We start from the raw sequence: 22,263 nt of genomic DNA, 5'->3' as shown, positions 1-22,263 counted from the left end.
ACAGGGACAAGTAAAAGCTCTCAGTGTGGCTCACATCTTTTGCATCTGAAATCTTGATCATTTCCCTATGTGATCTCCCAAATCCCCACCTCTGAAATAGTGCCTATTGCTGGACTGATTCTGAGCACAGCCCGATCCCAAGCAGCACTGGGGAGGCTATGGCATGGCCATACCGGCAACTGTATAGACAACTGGCCTTGCTGGGTTTATGAGTGAAAATGTGATGCAGGGAGGCCTAGTGCTCATTTTGTATTGGAGTGGTGGCCTAAGAGGGCAGGCACCCAGCATCAGAAATACTGAGAGAAAAGCAGGCAAAGGGTTTACGGCAATCCCCACCCTGAGGAATCTTTCAAATGGCAGCATTTTTATAATTATTTGGTGACCACCACAGTGAAAAGAAAATCCTCGTGACTCAGCAGAAAGCAGTGGTAGCTTGGCAGATGAAAGAGACTCCGAAACATGAAGTGTGAGGAGGGGACAGAGGGGTAAGAGAATGGATGTGTGGGGAGAAAACAGCATGGTCCCCTTGCGCTGCAAAAATACCCACCTGACAGGGAGAACATCTCCTCACGTGCTTCTTCTCAACCTTAAAGCTCATGCTGTCACTGCTGCATTTCATGGATGCTGCCCAGGGATGGGTCTAACCGCCCTCAGCATGCTGCTCCTCGGCCGCACATACCTCTCTGAGCAGGGGCGCACTTGCAGTCAGTGCCACAAGCTGCCTGAGGGGACAGCTCACCGGGGAATGGCCGTTGGCGGGAAACCTGAGGGGCGAGGCGCCATTTTGAGGGGCCTTGGGTCTCTCCTCAGGGCCTTGGCACCGTGGCAATCTACAACGCCTCCACCTTGCTCCCTGCTGCACCAAACTGGTGGACTGCCCTTCCCAGCATCATCTGGAGAGCGAGGAGGAGCATTTTTGTCTCCTCTGTGTTATCAGGGGCTGTGCTATGCCCAGGGTCTGGGAACAGAGGGTTAGTGTCATGCAGGAACGCGCAAACTGCTCTCATCCTTTGTGGAGGTCAGGGAACGAGATCACCTCATTTACATGAAAATAAAGATCTGTATCTGAAACCTTCCATTCTCTGCCACAGCTCATGAGCTGTATTTAGACCATTTCCCAAAGCATTAGGCATTGTTTTGACCAAGGGTACTGTTCCATCCTTCTGCTTCCAAATTACTTTAGTAGCAGCCAGACACAGTATCTCAGGGTCACAGAAAAGGAGGTGGAAGTAAAGGCATATTTTAGGGATCAAAATATTCACCTCCAAAGGCCAGGATTTTCATCATTGAATTTTAGGAATCTTGATCTATTTTGCAGCTATCTGCCAAAAGGGTAAGAGGTCCTTTTGCAGAAGGGTAGGAAGTTTCCTATTCTCCTTCCTGAATACCCCAAAATACTATTTAAAGGTCATTATTCACCATACTTCTCTTTAATTACAGGACTAGTACTAGTCGTAGGTTTGCTAACACCATTTAGACTAGATCCTGAAGGCAAGCTTAGTTTTTTATTACCTCAGTAAATTAGAAACATTAAATATGAGCCTTAAACTGGAAATCATTGGAGAAATAACTAGATAGCCACACATTGCAAATGTCCTGCCCATAAAGTGTTGAGTTCACTCAGCTTGCATCAGCCTGAGAAAGGTTTAAGAACTCCTATGCACTGGGTTTACCACTCCACTCTGCTCCAGCTCAGGTGCATCTGAAAGACAGGAACTGTCTGGAAAGTTATGCAAAGTTTACACAAGAGTTTGCATCATACAGGTCCAACAAGATGCTCACGTGCAGTCTAACCCTGAAGGTGAAAAAAATCTTTCCTTAGACAGCTCCACACTTTGGAGTTGCCTAAGGTGTGTGACTGTGTGCTACCTGAACCATTTCAGAGCGAAGGTGTTTATTTCACAGTATTTCCATTCCCTGGTCTCCAGCCCAAGGAAGCATCTGACAGCTGATCCTGCAGACTAAGCTGTTATACTATATAAACCAGCTGTTTATGAGAGGAAGTGTAAAACACCGCATTTTCTAAAAGTTCCTGGAAAACAAACAGTTTGTGTGGTTACCTGTAATTGATTATCCTCCCTCTAATTCAAGCCAGTTGAACACAGGCCAAAGAGCCAGCCATGCTGCCTCCAAGTTACCTTCATAAAAGCTTTTCTAGAGCTCTCTGCAAGAACTTCTCATAGATGGAGAGAAGAGGACTAATTTATACTAGAGGCATGTTGGGCTATACAAACAGTCTGTCAGAAAGCTCAGTGTAGGTGAAATGCTAAAAGCTTCCAGAGTATTTCAAGGAAGAGAGAAAGTGAAACAACAAAACCTTGTCTTTACAAGAAAACAAAACAAAAACAAACAAACAAAAAAACCCAATAACTTTAAAACAAAAATTCTGTGTGCAGAAGGAATTCTATATTGCATATAATTCCAGTCATACCTACATTGTACAAATCCACATACAAAAGAGACCATTTTTTTCAGCCTTGTATTTTTGTAGTTGTATGCTGCAAACTCTGTGATGATTGCCTCAGTTACTCAAGCTCTGTGAGTGACATAAAGATATCACTGCTGCAGTGATATCTATTAATTATGTCCATCATCCAACATATGGTATGACTGAACTGACTCTGACTGAACAGAGTACCCATGTGCATCGCTGGAACTTTTCCCTTCCAACTTACCATGGCACTTCTCAGAAATGCTTGATGCTACCCCAGATTCTTTTGCATTCAGCTAATCCCCTGGAGTGAGTCACCTCTGGATTCATCTCTCTGTCTTCATTAGCTACAGAGGGAGTATAAATGATTAAGTTAGAATGGTCACCTGACTTCTAGATGCAGAGGAAAGGAGGGCAATCCTACCTTCTGTCTGCCATGAATAGTCCTATCAGGTCTTCCAACAGTGAAAGCGAAGCATGTTGCTGCAGAAATAAAAGCTAGCAAGTTTGTATTAGATGAGTTCTACAGGATGCTCATATGTGGTGTCATTTAGTTCGCAGCCATGTGTGATCACAAGACACCAAAAACTTAGAGGGATACTGGCTGATTTTAAAAAGCCAGTTATTTCATTTTATTCTGACACTGCAGAGTAATTGTGCTCAGAATGACTGTATTTACTCCCTAAATACATTTTTAGTACTTCATCATCCAGGTGCATTCAATTGTGCTTGCAATCTTGTAGACATTAAAGAGGGAGGCTAAATGACAGAGGCAGGGTAAAGAGAACAATATTGCACTCCGTTCCTTCAATGCAGCATGATACACAGACTAGAGCACCTCGCTAATGCTTAGGAGCCTCAAAGTCTAGTCCTGTTTTGACCACTGACTGGCAAATGTTTCGATAGCTAGGCATGGAAAATGCAATGCAAGTGTTCTTTGTATCTTTTACAAATATAATACTGGCTAAGATCTTGAACCAGCGCAAGCAGACAAAGAATAAAAGTCACTGAGTCCAGCAGAAGCAAATCTGGAAATCTGGTCAGCTTTTACGAATGCAAATTTCCTTCTTGTGCATCTTTTCCAAAAGCAACATGTGCAACAGCACTGATATAAGCAACACTTAAGCCACTATAAAATACATCTTTAAAAATGTTATTTAAATCCAAAAATGTGATTCTGATAAGCTAAAGTGTACTTGGAAGTTATGTATTTTATGCCAATATGTGTTCTTACTGAACCACAGCTTTAACTGATATTCAAAAGTGACTTCACTGTTCACAGAAGCCTCAAAAAGAAGTAATATACAAGGCACACTAAACATTGTCGGGCCAAACACATTCTACTGTTTATTACACATATTACATTCTTAAATAAAAATGCGTCACATAACATTTTTGCATAGATATCTTACAATATACCAATTTAAAAAAGAATTATGAAACAGACCAGTAACAAAAATAAATTTTTTCTTCATTAATAATTTTGTAACATTAACATACCACCATCATATAATACAAATAATATTTTTAAATCTTAAGACTTTTGTACAGCAAAAAAACTGACAAAGTAATATATTTATATATATATATATATAAAAAGCCTAAAAAAAATAAAATGTCAAAAAAAGGCAGAACTGAGGGCTACAAGATTGGGTACTTCTGTGATATATTAGAAATACCAGAGAGGCCTGAGAGAACGTGACCGAGGGCATCTCCAAAATGCACTTGTCAGACACATCTGGTAAAAGAAAAAATATAGTGCAAAATGAAAGTCCTTCAAGCAATATATATATATATACTTTTTTTTAAAATCAGGAGCGTTCATACTTTTTATTGTTGTTGCTAAAAAAAAAATCCCCCAAACAAAAATCTAATGTGAAGTAGAGAGAAAGAAAGGCTTTAAAGGATAAGTAAAAAAACAGGTCATTTTGCAAAGCAATAAAAAAAATTCACAGCCTGCATTATTATTTTTCCAATTCAGATGAGCAGACATGCTAAACTAAGGCCTTGTTTCTAAGAGAAAAGCTGTCATGGTTTATATGCAGCAACTACAAAACCATACACTCAAATTGGTGCAAGAACCTTCTTGTATCTTAACTGGTTTAACCGTTTCTTACACTTTATCTTAACTGCATAGGATGCCAATGCAAACACAGTCTAGGCAAACGAGTACTGGGTGTATCTACAAAGTGATCTTAACTAGACTGCTGTTTCAGTATAGAGCAACTTCCCTGGTAGAGACACGGCCTTGGTAACAAAGTAGTGTGCAAACCAGCGTTTTGATCTACTTCCAGAATCCGACAGGCCTGGTTTTTAAAATACAGAGAGATGGGAAGAATGCATGTTCCAAAATATAAAGATCAACCCTTCAGCCAACAGGCCTTTCAGGGACTGCAAGTTAGATTTTTTATTTCCCCAAGAGCCCAATAATAAAGGCTAAAATTGTCACCTTTCTGTCCATTCTAGTTCATTTTCAGTGTGTACATGCTAAGCCCACATCTCCCTCCCTTCCTACCTCCCCTCCCAACCCCCAGTTTGCAGCCTATCCATTCACAGTACACAGCAACATGTATTTCCCCAGATTGTTGAAAACTTTCCTACAAAAGCTGAAATGATTCCTAAAATGCAGTGGCAACAGTAAGTGCCCTCCCTAAATCAAAGCAATAGGCACGGTTGGCTACTACACACTGTAAGTCAGTAGCTCAGTTTCCTCTTCTGTGTAGGTATATACAGTAGACTGTTGTACTGCCACACTCACACAGAGACAGGGCGTAGAACCTGTTTTCTGGCAGTATATAGCAGTCAGGACCAAAGCACTTAAAAAAAAATCATCAAAGCTTTCATTTGGAAAATTGTGAAGAGTTTCCACTTCAATTACCACACCAAAAATACCATTAACAAGCATTAAGGAAAACTATAAAACCCTGTTTGAAAATGACACCTGCATTTGAAAGTTTTCTGGTAGGGGAACTCATTTTTGAGGTGATAAAGGCAGCCTACCCCACCATCTCCACATTTTTATATATATAACTTATATATACAACTACATCATTATATATATAACTTATATAGTACAAGTATGTCTTGGACCTCTTCCTCTAAGGGAGGAGGAAAGTCTCAGCTTTATGAGACAGATCTTAGTACCCAGTAGGCCCGACCATTCAGTTCTTGCGCTGCTGAATCTTGCTGTTGAAGCCAGTGTAGATCTGTGGAGGAGGAAGACTGAAGTAATCGTCTCTAAACTACCAATAAAAACAGATGCAAATGCGACACAAGAAAGAAAAGTATCCAGGCTTGATCTGGAAATAATCAGTCAATAAGGTGTGAACTTTATGTGCATGAAAGACAGGCAAGATTTGTCTATGAGCATCTGTAAAATCTTGGGAGGAAATAATTTTTATTTTTCAAGCCAAATCCACAGAGTTATTCAAGCACTGTTTTTGTTCTTGATATGTGATGACCTTTGCAAGTGCAACTCTATCTGAAATCAGCAAGAGTACTTCAAAAGAGTGTTGGGTTAAAGGTGTCACCTAGAAATACAAAAGCTTAAAAACAGTCTTGCTGGATGGAAAGTCTAGATGTGCTAAGTCCTGAATAAAATCAAGAATAAAAGCCCTTGATTAACTAGATGCTAGCCAGGTAACATTAAATTATGTAAAGATGATCCTCTATTTTTTTTTTTTTTTTTTAATGTAAAGATTTTGACACCTTAAAGGCAAGAGAGAGTAAAGGGAAACCCTTAACATAGTTGGATTTTCGTCACTTTTGTCAAAAGCACCAATTATGACCTCTTCTGTACACAGACAAATGAAGTATGTTAAACAGGAGGAACAACCTTTGTGTTAGAGACGGCTAAAAAAGCCTAAATTGTCTAAAGCCAGGTAAAATGAAGATGAAAGCCCGATTCTGTAAATATCAAAAAGGTCACAGATAAAATGCACTCGATCACTGCAATTATTCAATGCCACTCTAGCCACAATCTTTCTGATTATCCTTGCCAGACCTGAAGGTAAAGCAGTTCCAAAAATCAAGGGGTCAGAGGCTCTTCTTGCATTTAGGTTCTTCTGTCTGATCTGTGTTTGGTTAGTGTTTTCTGGGTATTAAGTGAAAATGTGCCATTTTAATAATACAGTAAACCCAAATCTAAAATATCTGAGGCAAATAAGAATGGAAAAGGAAGAAAAGGTTTTATGATTCGCTTCTATAGAAACATAAGTCAGCTTAGATTTCAGGTACTGGGAACCATTTTGGAGAGTTAACATGGGTCTTCCAGGCTAGCAAACCTGTTTTCACAATCTTTGGTTGGTCCCTGCAGCTGTGACGCATCTCATGATAAGATAATCCTTCAAACTGCTTTGCAAAGTTCTTTTTAATTTTTGCTGCTGCTTCAACATTTTCTCCATCTTCCTCATGAAGAAACGTAAAAGGTATTAAGGGTGAAACTATCAGAGTTTGAGAAAAATCCTACAGGGCCATTCTACAGTCTGCTCTGCCAGAGCAAGACTGGGAAGAACTAGAACCAGTACACATTTAATCAGAGAGCTCTGATATCAATCACAGAAACACTAATGTTGGAAGGTACCTCTGGAGGTTACTTAATCCTACCCTCAGCTTCAAAAACAATTCAGTTAAATCAGACTGCTCAGGGCCTTGTCCAAGACACTGAATAAATGTGGGATTTCAGTCCTGGAAATAAGATTTCTTTTGTTCCTTTGCCTAGTCTAGCCAGGTGAAATAATTTTCTAGACTGAGTACTGGCTCTTGAAAGAGATAAGTTCTTGAAAGAGATAAGACAACGAAAAATTGATTCTGGAAACCTGCTAAGCTACTCTTTATAAAATACCCATGATGTTTTAGGTTGCTTTTCTCCTAAGGGGGAAAAAACAGCAGAGCAAAGATGCACTGAAGTGTTGTTTTGTTCTAAAAAGTGACTAAAATACGTGTCTCCATGTTTGATATGAGTGATAACGTTTTTCCAGTTTAAGGTAAAAAAAGTGATGATTGTGTTAGAAAAGACAGATTTTTGTTTGCCAGGCCTGCATATGCCTGGCAGCATAAAAAATGTATTTCCATAAACATAATTTATAAATTCAATAAATCTGATTAGAAAAATCTCGATACCGGTACTTTCTAAATGATTTTTCAACACTGCTACATATAAAGCACATCTTCATCCAGAATATTCTGTCCAGTTTTGGTCTCCTCTCACAAGAAAATTATTGACATACTGAAGCAAGTCTAGCAGAGCTCCACCAAGGACATCAGGAGCCAGAGCACGACTGTTGAACAGAGGCTGTAGAACACAGTTAAATCTTAGGAAGAGAAAAGGGTAGATTTTATTGCTGTCTACAAACACCTTACAGAGATGGTGGAGAAAATGAAGCCAGACTGTTCATATCGATGCACAGCGGAAGAGGCAGCAAACAAGCTGGAAACATGGAAAATCCCTACTTGACATACAGATTTATCTTTCGTGTGTTTTTTGTTGTTTTTTTTTTTTTTTTAACCAGTTAAGCGGTCAAATACCAGACCAGCTTATACAGAATAGCTGCAGAATTTCCATCCTTGGTAGTGTTGAAAAATTGACTGGACACAGCCCTGAGCACCCAGCTCTAGTTAAAGGTAGGCTGAGATGGCCTCTGGAGCTCCCCTCCCACCTGCATTCTCCTATGATTGATTCTATGCTCTGCTCCAAAATACTGTTTACTATTCACAAAAAGTGATATTTCCTCCATGCATGCTATTTTCTGTGATATTTGTCTCAATCTGTTCTCATTCTACAGCTCCATGTCCTTGGAAACCACATTTGAATTTCTTCAGAAAAGCCAGAAATACCTGGCTGCTGTTCTGCAAACTGGCATAAATCTAGCATGAAGGAAATAAGCGTAAGCTTCTTCTCTCTAGAGCTTGATAACTTCGTTCTCAGCTGTTACCAAATCATCTATTTATGGTTTTGCTTCCGAAGAAGACTTACAGAACGGATTTGCCTTTCCTTATTAGCCGATTTCTAGTCATAATTTATAAATAGAGGATATCTGTACAACTTCAGCAAGAAGATACAGGCCCAAAAATGATCTAGCTATAGCGCATTACTCAGGTTTGAAGTGCACAGCTTGAAATATCTGCAAGGAAAGAAAAGTTGTCATTGTAAAAAATGACTCTTGGAATGTGCCTTTCCAAAATGGAGACCCCTACAAAATACAAGCTAAGGTTTGAAATTTTAGTAATGATTAAGAGACTTGCAAATGAGAACCCAAAAACTGAAGTGCAGAGACTGAGAGTACACAACACATACAAGCGAAAAATACCTCCCTTAAGAAACAGAAAAGATGGTTCCAAAGCCCAAAATTTGGCTTCAGAGTTCAAGACCTGCAACAGAAAGAGCCTGTTAAGTCTAAAATCTGGTTAAGTCTCTTATCCTCTTTTCTTCTGTGTTTTTATAGCCAGATAGACCCAGGATTTAAATGTAAGCCTGTCTCCAGAACAAAATAATCAGGTATTTCAGCGTGTTGTTGTTGTTTTCCAAAGGGCCCTTATTCTGCCATATTTAAATGAGACATCAACAAGACCACAAATGAAAACTGGAATTACTGGTACTTAAACTGACACTTAATAACTATGATTTGTAGACTACTGTTAGCATGTCTAAAGGCAGGTGTGTCCAGAGGTCAAGGAAGGATATTTATGCAGGTTCACAGCCAGAGAGTACCACAGCAGTGAGTCTGAGAGCACATACTTTAGGATGCTACAGTAATGAAATTCTAGGATTCTGTTAACCGTTTTCTAATTTAATGCACTGACTGGATGTTCTACAGTTTCACACAGCTGAGGTTTCAGTTTCCATTAGACATCTGGCAGGATGCTCCATATATTCCAATACAAATTGGATTCTAGGGCCCTCAGTCCCAGTAGAACAGCTGGATGGAATGGTCATAAAAAGTATGCAAACACAGAAGCAGAGAAATACAAGATTGTCAGCAAGCAGTGCTCCACATATGTATATATAGCATGGTTAGTTTTAAATCTTTGGAATAAACTTAATTTTCTTTCTTTCTCTCCTTCTACCTTTCTTTTCCTCACACTCGTTCTTGCTCTCTCCCTCTCTTATCATGAATGTTACATCATTGCCCCTAAAAGATGGTTAGATTTTGGTCCATATCTCATGCCATATGGGCCAGACACTGTAATTCCTTCCTGTCCCAAAAGTGTTCAGTTGACAGTCACAGTGCTTTGCAAAAACTGTGAGGAAAACCAGCATCTTTTGAGTAAATTCAATCTCTCACTGGAACCAAAGGTTGCAAAATTCTGAGAATTCAAGTGCCGAGGATCCCGGTGACAGCTCTTAAACATCTATTGAGTTTCTTGTTTGTTCTTTTTCCCCAAGAGTACAGTTTCAACTCCTAAAACATGAATTAAGGGAAATATTTAACAGTCAATGTGTCAAAACAGTCAAAGAAGGGCAGCTGGCTAATACAGTATAAAAGAGCAGCAACCATTTGTGGACCATGCACCATTTTGTTTAATTTCTAGACACATCTTGAAGAGATGGTCCCAGAACATACAAAGTATACAATCTAATGACCACATGCCTGCTTGCACAAGCCATCTTTATGGTCCTAAATGCAGTCTTTGGAGTCAGGGCCAGTGCCAAATAGTTTCAAACATGAGTTACTGTAAGATGCTTTTTTTTTTTTTTTCAATGAAGACTTTAATCCACATTGTGCCCAACAAAATCAAATTATCAATAGGACTGAAGGGTGAGCATGAGACCTTCACTTTCCCTTGATGGTTCACACAGTAGGCCAAAATGGGCCTCAAGGTTATTAGCACTTTAGAACAATCATTCAGAAAAGTCTCATTGCTGTACATAAAACCCAACCCTTCCTTCACTGTTCACACTGTTACACATAGGAGCAGGCTACAGCATCAACGTGATGAATGGAAAAGGAGGACTTTTGTAATTTCTTTAAAAGGCTAATGCTGAATGAAGCCATTGTACTTGGAAGAAGTTCTCTATTTCCCACTCAGAGACTGGAGCAGGATTTTTGGCTTGTTTGTGTGTGTGTGTGTGTGTGTGTGTGTAAGATGTTCGAAAAACAGCAAGTTTAAATTAAAATGTCTGCAGGTGCTCTTTACCCAAACAAAAGTCTAATGTTTTAAATTGGTTATTAGAAAAATTGCGAGAAAAAGCAACATAATTCACCACTAAGTCACTGTGAGTTGTGGCTAACATGCTCACATGATGTGGAAGGAATCCTGTAGTCATGCCTGTGTGGCCAGTCCCAGACCGATATCCAGGTGAAGACAAGGAGTTCTGAAGATCACTTGTTCGTAGAGAAAAGAGAAAAAAAGGTTTAAGCTTCCAAATAAGCTTTTAAAGTTTTCATTCAACAAATAAACAAGAAGTCCTAGCTATGGCAATAAGGTGAGGCCTACAGAGATATTAGGTGCTGTTTCTCAGGGTTTATCCCTTGGCCACTTAGCCATCATGGCAGCAGCTTCCAGAGTCCCTAGTGCATATGTTGTGCAATAGCCAAAACAAAAATTAAAACAAAAACAACCAAAAAAAAAATATATAGTCCTCTGTGAAGTCTACATAAACTCAGGCCAAAGAGAGGATATTTGTGTAACAAGTGTCACTCCACAGTCTACTGCCATTAAGGCCACTGGTATTGACTTAAAAGGATCTCAACAGCTCAGTTCTAGGAAGAAGAACCAAAACCAAGACAGGTCAAAGTGTCTGTGAAAAGTCTGACGCGTTGAACATTAGGAATCTTCAGACAAAGAACAAATGAACCACGAGGTTAATTTGGCTACCAAACTGGGATTTGGTTTTCTAGGTCATTGTTTTCCCCCCATCTATTTAAAAAGAAAGTTAGTGCTACAAATATGCAACTTCAAGACGACATTTTCTCCTATTGAGTTGCACTGAGAAGCAAGTTAAATAAGCCCCTCCTACTGCCGTCCACCTGCAGGGAAGCCTCCTCCATTTCCTTTGTTTTCCATTGGCAAACCCAGGAAACAAATCCAAGAGAGACGAAGTACTGTAAGCAATTGTTCCTTCTCATTGACTTCACCTCTATAGCATTTCCTCGCCTGCATCTTCTCCCATCCAGCTGGGGCAAGGCATAAAGAACCAATGGATGTATTGAAGTATAACTGGGTGTATGACAGTGTGAGTGTGTGGTCTCTGTACAGAGGGTTACATGTGATCGAGTTCTCTTCTCCTGCAAGGCAGCACATTAGAACTTGAGTTCCACTTCCATCTCACAACACTTAGCTCAGATGTCATCCATGCCAAGCTGACCGATACTTAGATGTGCCTCTTCATGTGGAGGGCAAGGTGATCAGACCTGGAAAAACACCTGCAAAATAAACCAAATGTGAAATGAAATAAAGATTTGGGAAAAACAAAAACAAAAAACAAAAAAAAAAAAAAAGAGAAAAAAAAAAAACTAGTTCCTGCTCCTCCCTCTTTATATATAAGAAGAAATATTTATCCTGGTTTAGAGCTGTTCTTTAGATTATCACCACCAAACTCTGTGATTCACCACAGTGACCACAGATGGCCAACTATGCTGCTGAAAGCTAAATATACCACTCTCCTCTTTTCGCTGTTTCTTTCCCTTCTCCTCTTTCATCGAGTGAAATACCAGGGAAGTGTGCTCATATACGCACCTGTAGGATAAAATCAATTATTTAGTGTCAGTGTGTGTGTATATGGTAAAAAATAAAACAAGTCAGTTTTACTTAGTAGAACCAGTTTTTTTTAAAAAAAAACACTATCTTTAACAAACACCAACATAAGTTTTGAAAACTAAATTCCCATTTTTTACTCCAAATTGGGAAGAAAATGATTCAAAGCTCACGGGCTGGAAATCATTCAGGCTATGTATCTTTCCTTTTCTCTCTAGGGAATCTCAGTGATAGTATGTGGATGCTGACGAATGCTATCCCCCTGAATTACGTTGAGATACGACAAGTTATTATTAAACGCACCCTGTAAATGTAGAAATTGAGACACAGAAAGGCAAGGAAATTGTAAATCACGCAAGAATTGAACAGGCAGGACTTCCACTTTCAATTTCTGTTCTTTATCCACAAAGCCATCGTTCCTCCATCTCCTTATGCAAAATAACATTCTGAACATGTAAAAGGATTCTGATGAGATGGTCTTAGAACTGCAGCCCTAGAGAACTAGTTGGCTTTTAGGGCTGGTCTAAACATGCAGATGATTAAGGATAAGGTAGGGCATGAATTTGAAATGAAGCATCTATTCTTGATTAACTCCCTCTCTAAAGGCTTACAACTGCCTTCTTTTGAAATTACTTAATCCTCTTGGGAAGTGGGTTAACATACTCAGAATAAGACACTCTCCCAGAGAAGAGAAACTCCAAAAAGAGTTGATCAGGAATTGCCATTCTAAAGCAACTGCCTTGTAGAAGACATGCTGCAGGGAACTCGCAGCAGCAGGAACGGCAGCCCAAAATCTGGGAATTCACACCACTAACATATTCTCATCGACTAGGGGTTCTCAGGTGGACAGGTGCTTTTCTTCTCCGTCAGTCAATACAAATTCCATTTTATCAAGGCTGACAGCAAGCAAGAATATTTTTCCAACTCCGTGCCCATTAGAAATGAGATCAAAGGCACCAACCCAGTTCATACTCACTATCACAATAAAGGTATGTATAGCAACAGGGAACAAACTGCTGGACAAGCAGGCAGTGGTTCTGGCTGCCTACCCTAAAGCTCAACTGTCAGGCAGTACAGAGACGTCCTGATAAATCAAACTTCTACTACACACTTCAAGTTGAACACTCAAGTGGGAGGTTTCCAAGTTCCCTGCAAATCTTGGCTTGATTTCTTTCCACCCTAAACCATAAGACACTGGCACATTTATTTTTAGTAAGAACAAGAAACATTCGTTATAAATATCACACAAAAAGACACATATCTGTGGCTTTTGAATAAATTGTTTTTGTAGGCTCAGAAGATATAACGAGAAGCTACCTCCAGAACTGATTTGCCCGAAACATCTCTTCACTACCCCACAAATTTAGAATATAGAAGTATAAAATACCAATTAGAAGAATATCCTACTGGCTTACTGTGAGAATCTGCATAGCTTACAAACGGGCAGTAAATCTACTTTTTAAAAGGCAGTAGCTGAGTATTCTTTATTTTTCGGAAAGAAGAACGTAAAAGAACAGATTCAACTACACAAAGAAAATAAAGTAAAAGTGACCTCTATCCAAAAGCAAACACCCAGAGAATAAACACCCTAAGCAGAAAAAAGGCTAAGAAATTGAAGAACTAGTGAAAATGAAGAGGTTTTAAATGGTTAGGGAACCTTTTCCATCTTGTTGGCAGCATCGTCCTGCACAAGCAGTCTGTCTCCATCTATATAGAGATGAGTCACCAAAAGGTAAACTCTTAAGACAAAGAAACCTTGTCAGAAGGCATCTTTCACAAGAAAAGCTAGATACTCATCATCTGTGGATGAGAACAGCTCTGCTCCAACCTGCTGTTCTCTACTGATTTCTATCAGCTTTCGACAGGGTTAGTACCTTTCGGTAACAGAATGGCAAAAAATAAAGACTTCCGAATGGGATAGTGGCTGTATTCCTCCAAGCTCCTGCATGAAGTGCAGAGACACAGATGAGGGTCTGACAACAGGCACTTGGCTTTCAGCACAGCAGGCTCAGCACAGCTAGAATTTTCTAGCCTCAGGGTGCCAAAATACACCCTTGGACCAACATTTCTCTCATCAGTCTAAACAGAGAAAGCAGCACGCTCTGGCTACAAGGGCTGCCAAAACAAAACAACAGCTTGAGTGGCTGCCAAAAAGACATGCACCAGCTGGCACTTTAGCCCAGGACTAGTCATAAGACCACTACCCAAGAACGGCTTCTCCTCTCCAATTCTCTATATTATAAATGCATCCCAGGAAAAAGTGTGCAGAGCCACAACACAGCAAAATCTGATAAAATATGAATTTAAACCACTGTTTAATACCATAGTATTAGTATCCAGGGTATTTTTCAGCTCTATAATATTTTTACAGATACTAAAATGGCATAATTTTCTGCTAATTCACAGCTAATAAAATGGTACAAAATGAATTCTTCACATTCTCCTGCTGACTAATTTGGTTAGCTCTATCTACTGGTAAGGCTGGTGGATATCCACCTTTATTTTCAACAGTAAAGCAGTCTCTATCAAACGCTGCAGCCGAAGTACATCAGAAAAAAAATAAGCAACCCAGAAAAAAGCCCACTACTGATCAGTAGGCACGTTTTCTCCCTGCTGGAACATGAGCCAGCAGTGAAGAAAGCTTCACGGGATAAACTGACAAGATAAATTCCTTTTCCTGCATATTAAGAAGCAGCAGCTTGTTAGTCCCTCATCCTATCTGCAAGACAAGACCTTGCTCCACAACTCTGGCTCTGCGCCTCTTCCAGTTCCAGACCAGCACTGTGTGCTGTACATGGGCCCATCATCCCCCCTAATGCAGCTCTTCCTAGGAAGGACAGCTTATGCTAGGTTAAGATACCCTAATTCTGAAAGTCATACAGTGATGCACAATGCAAAACTTTCCCGCTCTGAAACACAATTGGCTCCCTTCTCTTTTTGCTCCATCTCCCTAGCAACACAGTACTGCTCAGCACTGAAGCCTCCGCAGGAGAAAGAGGGAAGGTAACTGATGAGGAGAGAATGTACTGTTCAGCCATCTTTCTTGCCAGCTGTGGATTCCCTACTGTGGGATTTGTGCATTGTAGCTAAGTGCACTCTTAACTTGCTGTCAAAGAGGACACTGAGCACATATGCTTACACTGAATATATACTCCAATAGACAGGCACTAAATGTGTATACATTTAGGCATAACAAGCAAGTGCCACTACCCGGCCATCCTCTTCCCCTTGGAGTGCCGAAGGCTCGCACTGCGTGAGGAACATAACCTACCTGTGTTTCTGAAGAGCATAACTCCTGGGAGATGATAATAAACAGCATGCCCCTTGTGTCTGGAAGGCACGAGGGACTTGCACGCTGCCTTCTGCACCGCTTTAGCTGATTCTCCTTTCCCCCTGCTGCCACCAAACCACATATCATTTGCAGCACATATGGTGATACTCAAACCAATGGTGGCCTGGCAGCTATAACTAACAATAAGATCTGTGGGGTGCACAGTGCTCGGGCTGGGACAGCAGCAGAACAGAATCATATCTTCTAATCTCTTTTGCTTTAGAATTGTCCTGCACAGAGATGGCATGAATATCCCTGTAATGGTGGCCAGGGGGTCATAGATAGAACTGCTTCTGAAAACAGACCGGAGGGAAATTGCAGGCAAAATTGTACAGTTCTCCCCTTCTTTGCTATTTCAATCACCACTTTTGTGCTCTGATTGCCCAGGTGTGGCCTTCCCTTCCAAACAATTCTGTGACGTCTGTATTGCAAAAAAGTAGCTCCAAAAATCTCCTTAAGATTTATCAAGCCAGGATGTTTGAAGGAGTAACCACACCTTGTGTCCATAATGGTGGATGCAGAAGAGGGCAGCAGTTCAGATATGAAGAAACCGTTCTCCATCTGGGATCCCTGGCTCAGGAGGGAGCATCTTCAACATTAGGCATCTGTCGAAATGGCTAGGGACAGACTTATGCACATTTCAGTGCTCACTTGAAGTGACATCTGCAATAGACTGTACTGGCCAGATCAATGAATGGGAAAAGAAGGAAAAATAGTGGTATGGCAAAGTCGTCCAAAAGAACAGGCAGCGCCATTGTGTGAGTTTGCAACAACTGACTGGGAAAGCAAAGCTGAACCTGACTCCTCCTGCCACACGTAAACAGAATGTGCACGGAGTTTAACAGTGCACAAACTACAGCAGTCTTAACTTCCTAATGAATCCTGTTTTCTTTTACCTGAAGATCCAGTGGAAGGACAGAAGGTGTATTAGACAGTTGCAGAAATGCATCTCATGACTGCAGCAACCAAATTGGCTGCCAACAACAAAAACCCAGGTAGTAAGGGGAAATGTGAAAAGGGAGAAGAATGGATACCGAAAGATGGACTGAAGGAGACTGAGGAGTTGAAAATACTGACAGTATTTCTTTAAATCTCCGCTAAAGATTCTAACACAGAAACCCTGCAGTTTTGCACTGCTTGTGTTAGTGTGCTTTTGGGGCTGGGGTGGTTATTCTGTTCTTCAAGGAAAAAAGAGGAAGGCAATGCCTTACACTAAAAGCAGAACATAAACGTCCTCCTTCACAGAGGTGCTTATACAAAAGCACGATTCCAGAGGTCCCTATTTGGCTTATCCTGTCCCTCATTCTCAGCAAACAAAGGATAATCCAGGGCTAAGATAAAAACTAATCCAAGAGGAAGCTCTCTGTGGCAGAAGGGGGGCAGGAAGAAGGGAGACAAGGGGAGAAGAGTGCTCAAGGAGGTGAAGCACTTGGAAAGGCAGGATGTGAAAATGATCAAATTTCCTTCCCATAAAAGGATGGGGTCCCTTGTTTACATCCCATACATCCTCTCTCTATGCATGTTCTCTGCTGGTCTGGTATACCCAGAGGCTTCCTAGAGCCCCTTTATTGTATTAGAGAATGTTTTCTTATCAGAGCAGAGAACCTTAGTGCTGCATTAAAAAGACGGGTAATTTTCTTAAGTCTCTTTTAAAATATATATACAAATAGGATTAGCCAGATAACATGTTCAGATGCAAGCACATTATTTGATTGCTCTACACTGGATCCAGGTTTTACCCAGGGCACTGCCAGCCTCCAGCTGGGGGGTGGTATGAGGAGGAGAAGTGCTCATTGTTCGATCCTGTCAGTGCTGTCAAGAGTCATTACAGTGGTAATTGCTTTTGCTCCACCCTAATTTCTTATCATCTGGGACTGAGGATAGTGAGGAGGGTTTTCTTTTGGTTTTGTTTCTGCATTCAAAGAACCCAGCTTTCAAAAGCACTCAGCACCAAGCAAGGACAATTCGATTTTTCAGAGGAGCTTTTTCATTCAGCAGCTGAAGTGGCGAGGACAGCAAAAAGTGGGCAGCAAGCAGCAGCTCTCATTGCTCTCAGTGGGAATTGCTGGGTGCCCAGCTCTCCAGGCAAACCTGGCCCCTCATTTCTGAGTGCCCAGAGGAGGACTGTTGCATGTTAAGCCCTTCGAGAAGCCTGACTCTAAGCACCAATCAGGCTTTTAAATCTGCGCCTACTCAAGACAAAGTGGCAGAGTATTTCCCGCATCAAACAGACATCAAGGTTGAAATTTAGAACTGGAGCACTCATTAGCAGGAATATGCAGCAATCACTGATCCTACGCAAAACAATCTCATGAACTTGAATTGTAAGATGTGCCTGAAATTAGTCCTGTGCTTTTGAAAATGAAGAACGCTGCCAACATACAGGAAGCCAGCAGAGATGCTTGGGGTAGCCCTTGAAGGAGGCAGGTAGGGAAGGAGCTCTGCTTTTCAGGGGACAATGATCTAACAAGGTGGGGAGATGGAAAGCTGTAGAGATACTTTGTGGACCTACTTTGATAACAGCAGGTCTGTCACTGAAGTGGTCTGGGGCCTTCTGGACTTCCACTCTGATTATGGAGTATTTAAATAAGCTGCCCTACGGATGGAGCCCTGTGCCCACAACAAACCTGGACAGGTTTCGGTGAGACTTGTACCCAGCCCTACATCTTTCTTTGTGCCCTCCTTTAGCTGAGGGACTAAGGAAGAGGGACACAAGACATGGAGGGGCCAGGCTGCCAAGGGTCTGGCAGCTCCACACCACTCGCGAGGACCACATTTTGCTTGAACACCACAACAGGAGGCTGCATTACCTGTCACAATGGTTGCATTTAAAGGGCTTTGCACCCGTGTGCTTTCTGTAATGCCTTGTGAGCTCGTCGCTCCGTGCAAAACGCCACTCGCACCCTTCCCACGAGCACTTGTAAGGCTTCTCACCTGCAGAGGGGAGGAGAGAAGAGTCAGCACGGCAGCAGCATTACCGAGCACTCCACATGCAAGTCCCATGTCTTCCGCCTCACCCCTTCCCCACCCAGGCAGGTTAGTGCACGCTCAGTCACACGATCAAGGCCACAGTGCAATTCAAACAACTTCGGACTTACGGCACATTGCACTGTGGATGGATCCAGCTTCAACTTTTGTTGATCTGTTAAAATTCTCCCTACACCTCATTTCCCATTTCTAACAAAGCTTGTTAACTGCTCTTGAGTGAAACCCTCAGCATGTCCCCAGAACCCTCTGCCCTACGCTGCTAGAGCCTCATTTTCAGTCAACCTTGCAGCTTGCTCAGCTCTTGCAGGCTAATTGCTCGGGTACCTGTGATGGCTGTACCAACACCTAACCACACCACAGGTTGGAGCAGGTCACATCTCTCCCTGCACACTCTCCGACAGCAACCACTACCACTGCACCACATGCTTTTCAGAGGCTGCAGCTCACCCCTTGCATGACCTGACTCACGTCTTCTCCCCCAAGCTTCCATGCCCACAGTCTCCAAAAGCTGCACCTTCTCTAGTTGCTTTCAACAACTTCTGGGGCTGTTATTCTGCCCCAAACATTAATCATATCACTGAAGCAGTGAAATGGTGCAGCAGAAAGTCAGACATGAGACCAGTCTGCTGTGTTCACATTTACCTATCTTCTAACAAAGAGCAGTCTCTGTGAATCAGTCTGCCGTGATGTAGCATCCATGGAGTCCTTCACACCTCTACTTGATGAAGGCTTCCAAGTTCTGGTGCCTCCCCTTCGCTCATTCAGTGCACACGTATTCACGTGCATGCAAATTTATCATCTCCCCCACAAGGAAAATGCTCCACTGCTTCTCTTCCTGTACGAATTCAATGTCACTGATCCCCACACAGTCAGCACAGTGCAGATGCATTAGTACAGGAGGGATTTGAGTTAAAATGTTGACAAGAAATCACTTGCACTACCAACATCCTAAGCCAGCAATTATAAACAGAGAAGGGATTATTACTTATTTATTTATTCTTAAAATTGCTAAGAGGGCAATCTTAAAAAAAAAAAAAACAAACACGCCACTGTCCAAACTGAAGTTGCAATCCATATGACCTCTCTTCTTGGCCACAGCAGGCAAATGTCTCAGCACAGAGACTCAGATTTCTATATTTAGTGTGTCTATTCAGCAGGTAAAGAAGCGAGATCTCATTATGGGAGACGTATGTATATCAAGGTGACAAACTGGAAAGACCAAATGAAAAAGAAGAGTGAAGAGGGCAAGAGAATTGTATCAAAATACTTAATAATAAAAATATGCTCTGCTGTGAGCGAGTCTGCAGACTTCTTATTGCTAAGGCAGCTCTGTTGTACAATGGTCACCCACCCCAGACAGCAGAGTGGGTTGAGGTGCTAACTGAAGCTGAGCCACTTTACCAGACATTAAGCACAGTAACTCAATTAAAGGATTCACTGGGTAAAGCAACAAAGAGGGAGCAGCAGCCAGTGAAACTTCATCAGAATATCAAATTGTCCCCTCGGTCCTTGAAACAAGAAAGGCCAGCCTGGATGTCTCTATGGTGTGCCACAACCTATCATGGGGACATACCCAACAAGACAATAACAACCCCATCTCACACACTGTGTCTGGCTGGTCAGCTCTGCAGACTTGCATGGTTTTTGGTGTGATTTTTTTCTTTAAAAAACGAAGATGATTTTTTTCAGGGAAAAAAAAAAGGCAAAAAACTTCTTGTTAGTGAGCCCAGTGCTGGTGTCCTGTTTCTGTGCTGGTTACTCACCTGCAATTCAAACACTGTCACCAGCACTGGCCCCCTACACCAGGGCTGCAGTTGTTTGGCACTGTCTGGACAGCCCGTGACACCCTACTAGGCACACTGCATTTCATCTCCCCTTGTCAGAGAAAAAGGATTTCCCCTGCCCTGGTCACGTCTGTGATGGTGCAGCAGTTCTGTGTGAGCAGTTTGTGCATTATTTTAAAAAGCCGTCAGTAAATGAACCTCAGAGATAATTCAGCTTGCTTGGTTCTCTGATGCTCTCTAGTGCCTACCTTGGAGAGCAGACAGCAAGGCAGACAAAGCGGCTCGCATCACATTTGCTACACGTGCTGTAAAGGCGAAAGATGAGTGCTCAGCCAGATCTGGCAGGTACGGCCAACCTGAGAGCAGAAGGGTGAAGGCAAAACATGGTGTGGTTCTGTGAAACAAGAGCTATTAGGACTGAAGCTGGGTCTGGCTTGTTAACGTTTGTCGAAAGCTTTGAAAACGTACAGCGCTATATATAGGCTGGGAGAGACAGAAATGCCAAGCACGATTACTGGTAAACCCATGGGATGCCACATCTCTGCTGCTTGCTCCAGGGGCTCCTCTCTCAAGTGTTCTCAATTTGCAGCTTGCACTGCCCTGAGCTGAGTTCTGTTCTCAGATGCTTTCCCTCGGTAACCAAAGCCACACAAAATGTCAGCGTACCTCCCGGTGCTCCCAGACAACAGAGCACATTGGTGTGCAGAGCTCTGCGTGGCACACGGCGAAGGCAAAGGAGCACGGTGACCTTTAAAGCCCTGTAGACTCCCTGACCCAGAGACCTCAGAGAGGGCAGCATCCTGCTCTCCTTCAGCCGCTCCGTAGTCCGAGCGGGCGCGGAGAGAGAGATCTCTGCATCTCCGCATGGGAGGACAAAGAACAAACTGCATCTTTAATGGCTGCTTTCATCTCCCTCGCAGATGAAATGAGAGCTATCTTGCCAAGGTGTACGTCTGTAGGAAGCGGGGGCGAGAGAGGGGGAGAGGCCCCTCCTACCTCACTACTGGAATGGCAGGCAGGAGAAACGGGAACGCTCGTTTCCACGTGCCAGGCTGCTCTGCCTGTAGAGGAATTGCGAGAATAAAAGGATAGATGGCAAAATCCTCCTCTGCTGAAAGCAGTGGCAAAACTCCCACTCACTTCTACAGGACGAGGATCTCCCTCTTTTTGGCAAATTAATTATGAGCTTTAAAATCCAATTAAAAAAATAGGAACGTCACAGAGCTGTGCCATACTGACAATTCTCAGGTTCTAATTCCTCAAAATTAATAACTGAACTTAAACCTCATATACGAGAGGCATTCTCAGGAAGGAGCTCTGCTCCTTAAGTCTCCCTTGTTCAACACAAGGATCCGTGCAGTGCTTACACAAATCCTCGGATCCACAGTGCACACCCAAAAAGAGGCCAATACCCAGCTGCGTGCCTGCAAAAAGCTCCACCGCAGGGCTGGCTGAGCTTCTACGTGTCCACAAGCACACCTGGGATGGGCAGGCAGCCAGCAATGCAGATTTTAAGCATCAGGTTATGCAGGTAACACAAAGTCCCGCTTGTGTATGAAAAAATTCTAGAAGTGAGCTGGGGTAGTGGAGCAACCCACAGAACCCACTTTAGCACGGGGTTGGACGTGATGAACCCCAGAGGCCCCTCCCAACCCCTACAATTCCGTGGTTCTGTGATACTGTGCTCCTGTGTCCGCTCCCCAGGCTGAACCACAGAGCTGGGAAGGAGGGCAGCAGAAACCAGCCCCAACAATGGGTTTTCAAACTGCAGAAAACACGCACATGGACACACCCTCAGCTACATGCTGATGGTGCTGTAGCAGCAGCCTGCAGACGCCTATGAGCACAGAGACCACTATGCTGAAAAGTACTGATCAGTCCTTAGACCACTTCTATCCTTTCATCTTCCCAGAGCGTGCATTTGAACCCTGAGACTGGTCTGCCTGGGGAAGAACCTCTCTATTCCACTTCTGTTTCTTGCACATTACACAACTTCATTCTAAAAACTACACCCAAAGCACACTGTTACAGCC

At 42.3% G+C, this 22,263-nt stretch overlaps 1 protein-coding gene across 8 annotated transcripts in view; it reads right to left on the bottom strand.

Annotated features, from left to right (window-relative positions):
- Positions 1–3,752: 3,752 nt before the first annotated feature.
- KLF7 (Kruppel like factor 7) overlaps positions 3,753–22,263 on the bottom strand; it is a 61,213-nt gene continuing 42,702 nt past the window's right edge. The window contains exons 3-6 of one of the 8 annotated variants that reach the window (XR_005861270.2): positions 18,269–18,392; positions 11,401–11,796; positions 10,671–10,755; positions 3,753–9,831 (exon numbers count right to left, since the gene is read on the bottom strand). Coding sequence is in view for 3 of the 8 variants with exons in the window: in NM_001397491.1 (NP_001384420.1) it covers positions 11,745–11,796; positions 18,269–18,392 (176 nt within the window). In the remaining 5 variants the exon portion in view is untranslated. Of the gene's footprint in view, positions 11,797–18,268; positions 18,393–22,263 lie in introns of all 8 variants that reach the window. The other 7 variants (XR_001467465.4, XR_212609.5, XR_001467464.4 and 4 more) reach the window with 7 other exon arrangements.

This window comes from Gallus gallus, chromosome 7 (assembly GCF_016699485.2).
Source record: "Gallus gallus isolate bGalGal1 chromosome 7, bGalGal1.mat.broiler.GRCg7b, whole genome shotgun sequence".
Taxonomy (NCBI): Eukaryota; Metazoa; Chordata; class Aves; order Galliformes; family Phasianidae; genus Gallus; species Gallus gallus.
The sequence above is the reverse complement of the archived record's forward strand: the minus strand, read 5'-3'. Positions and strand labels throughout refer to the sequence as shown.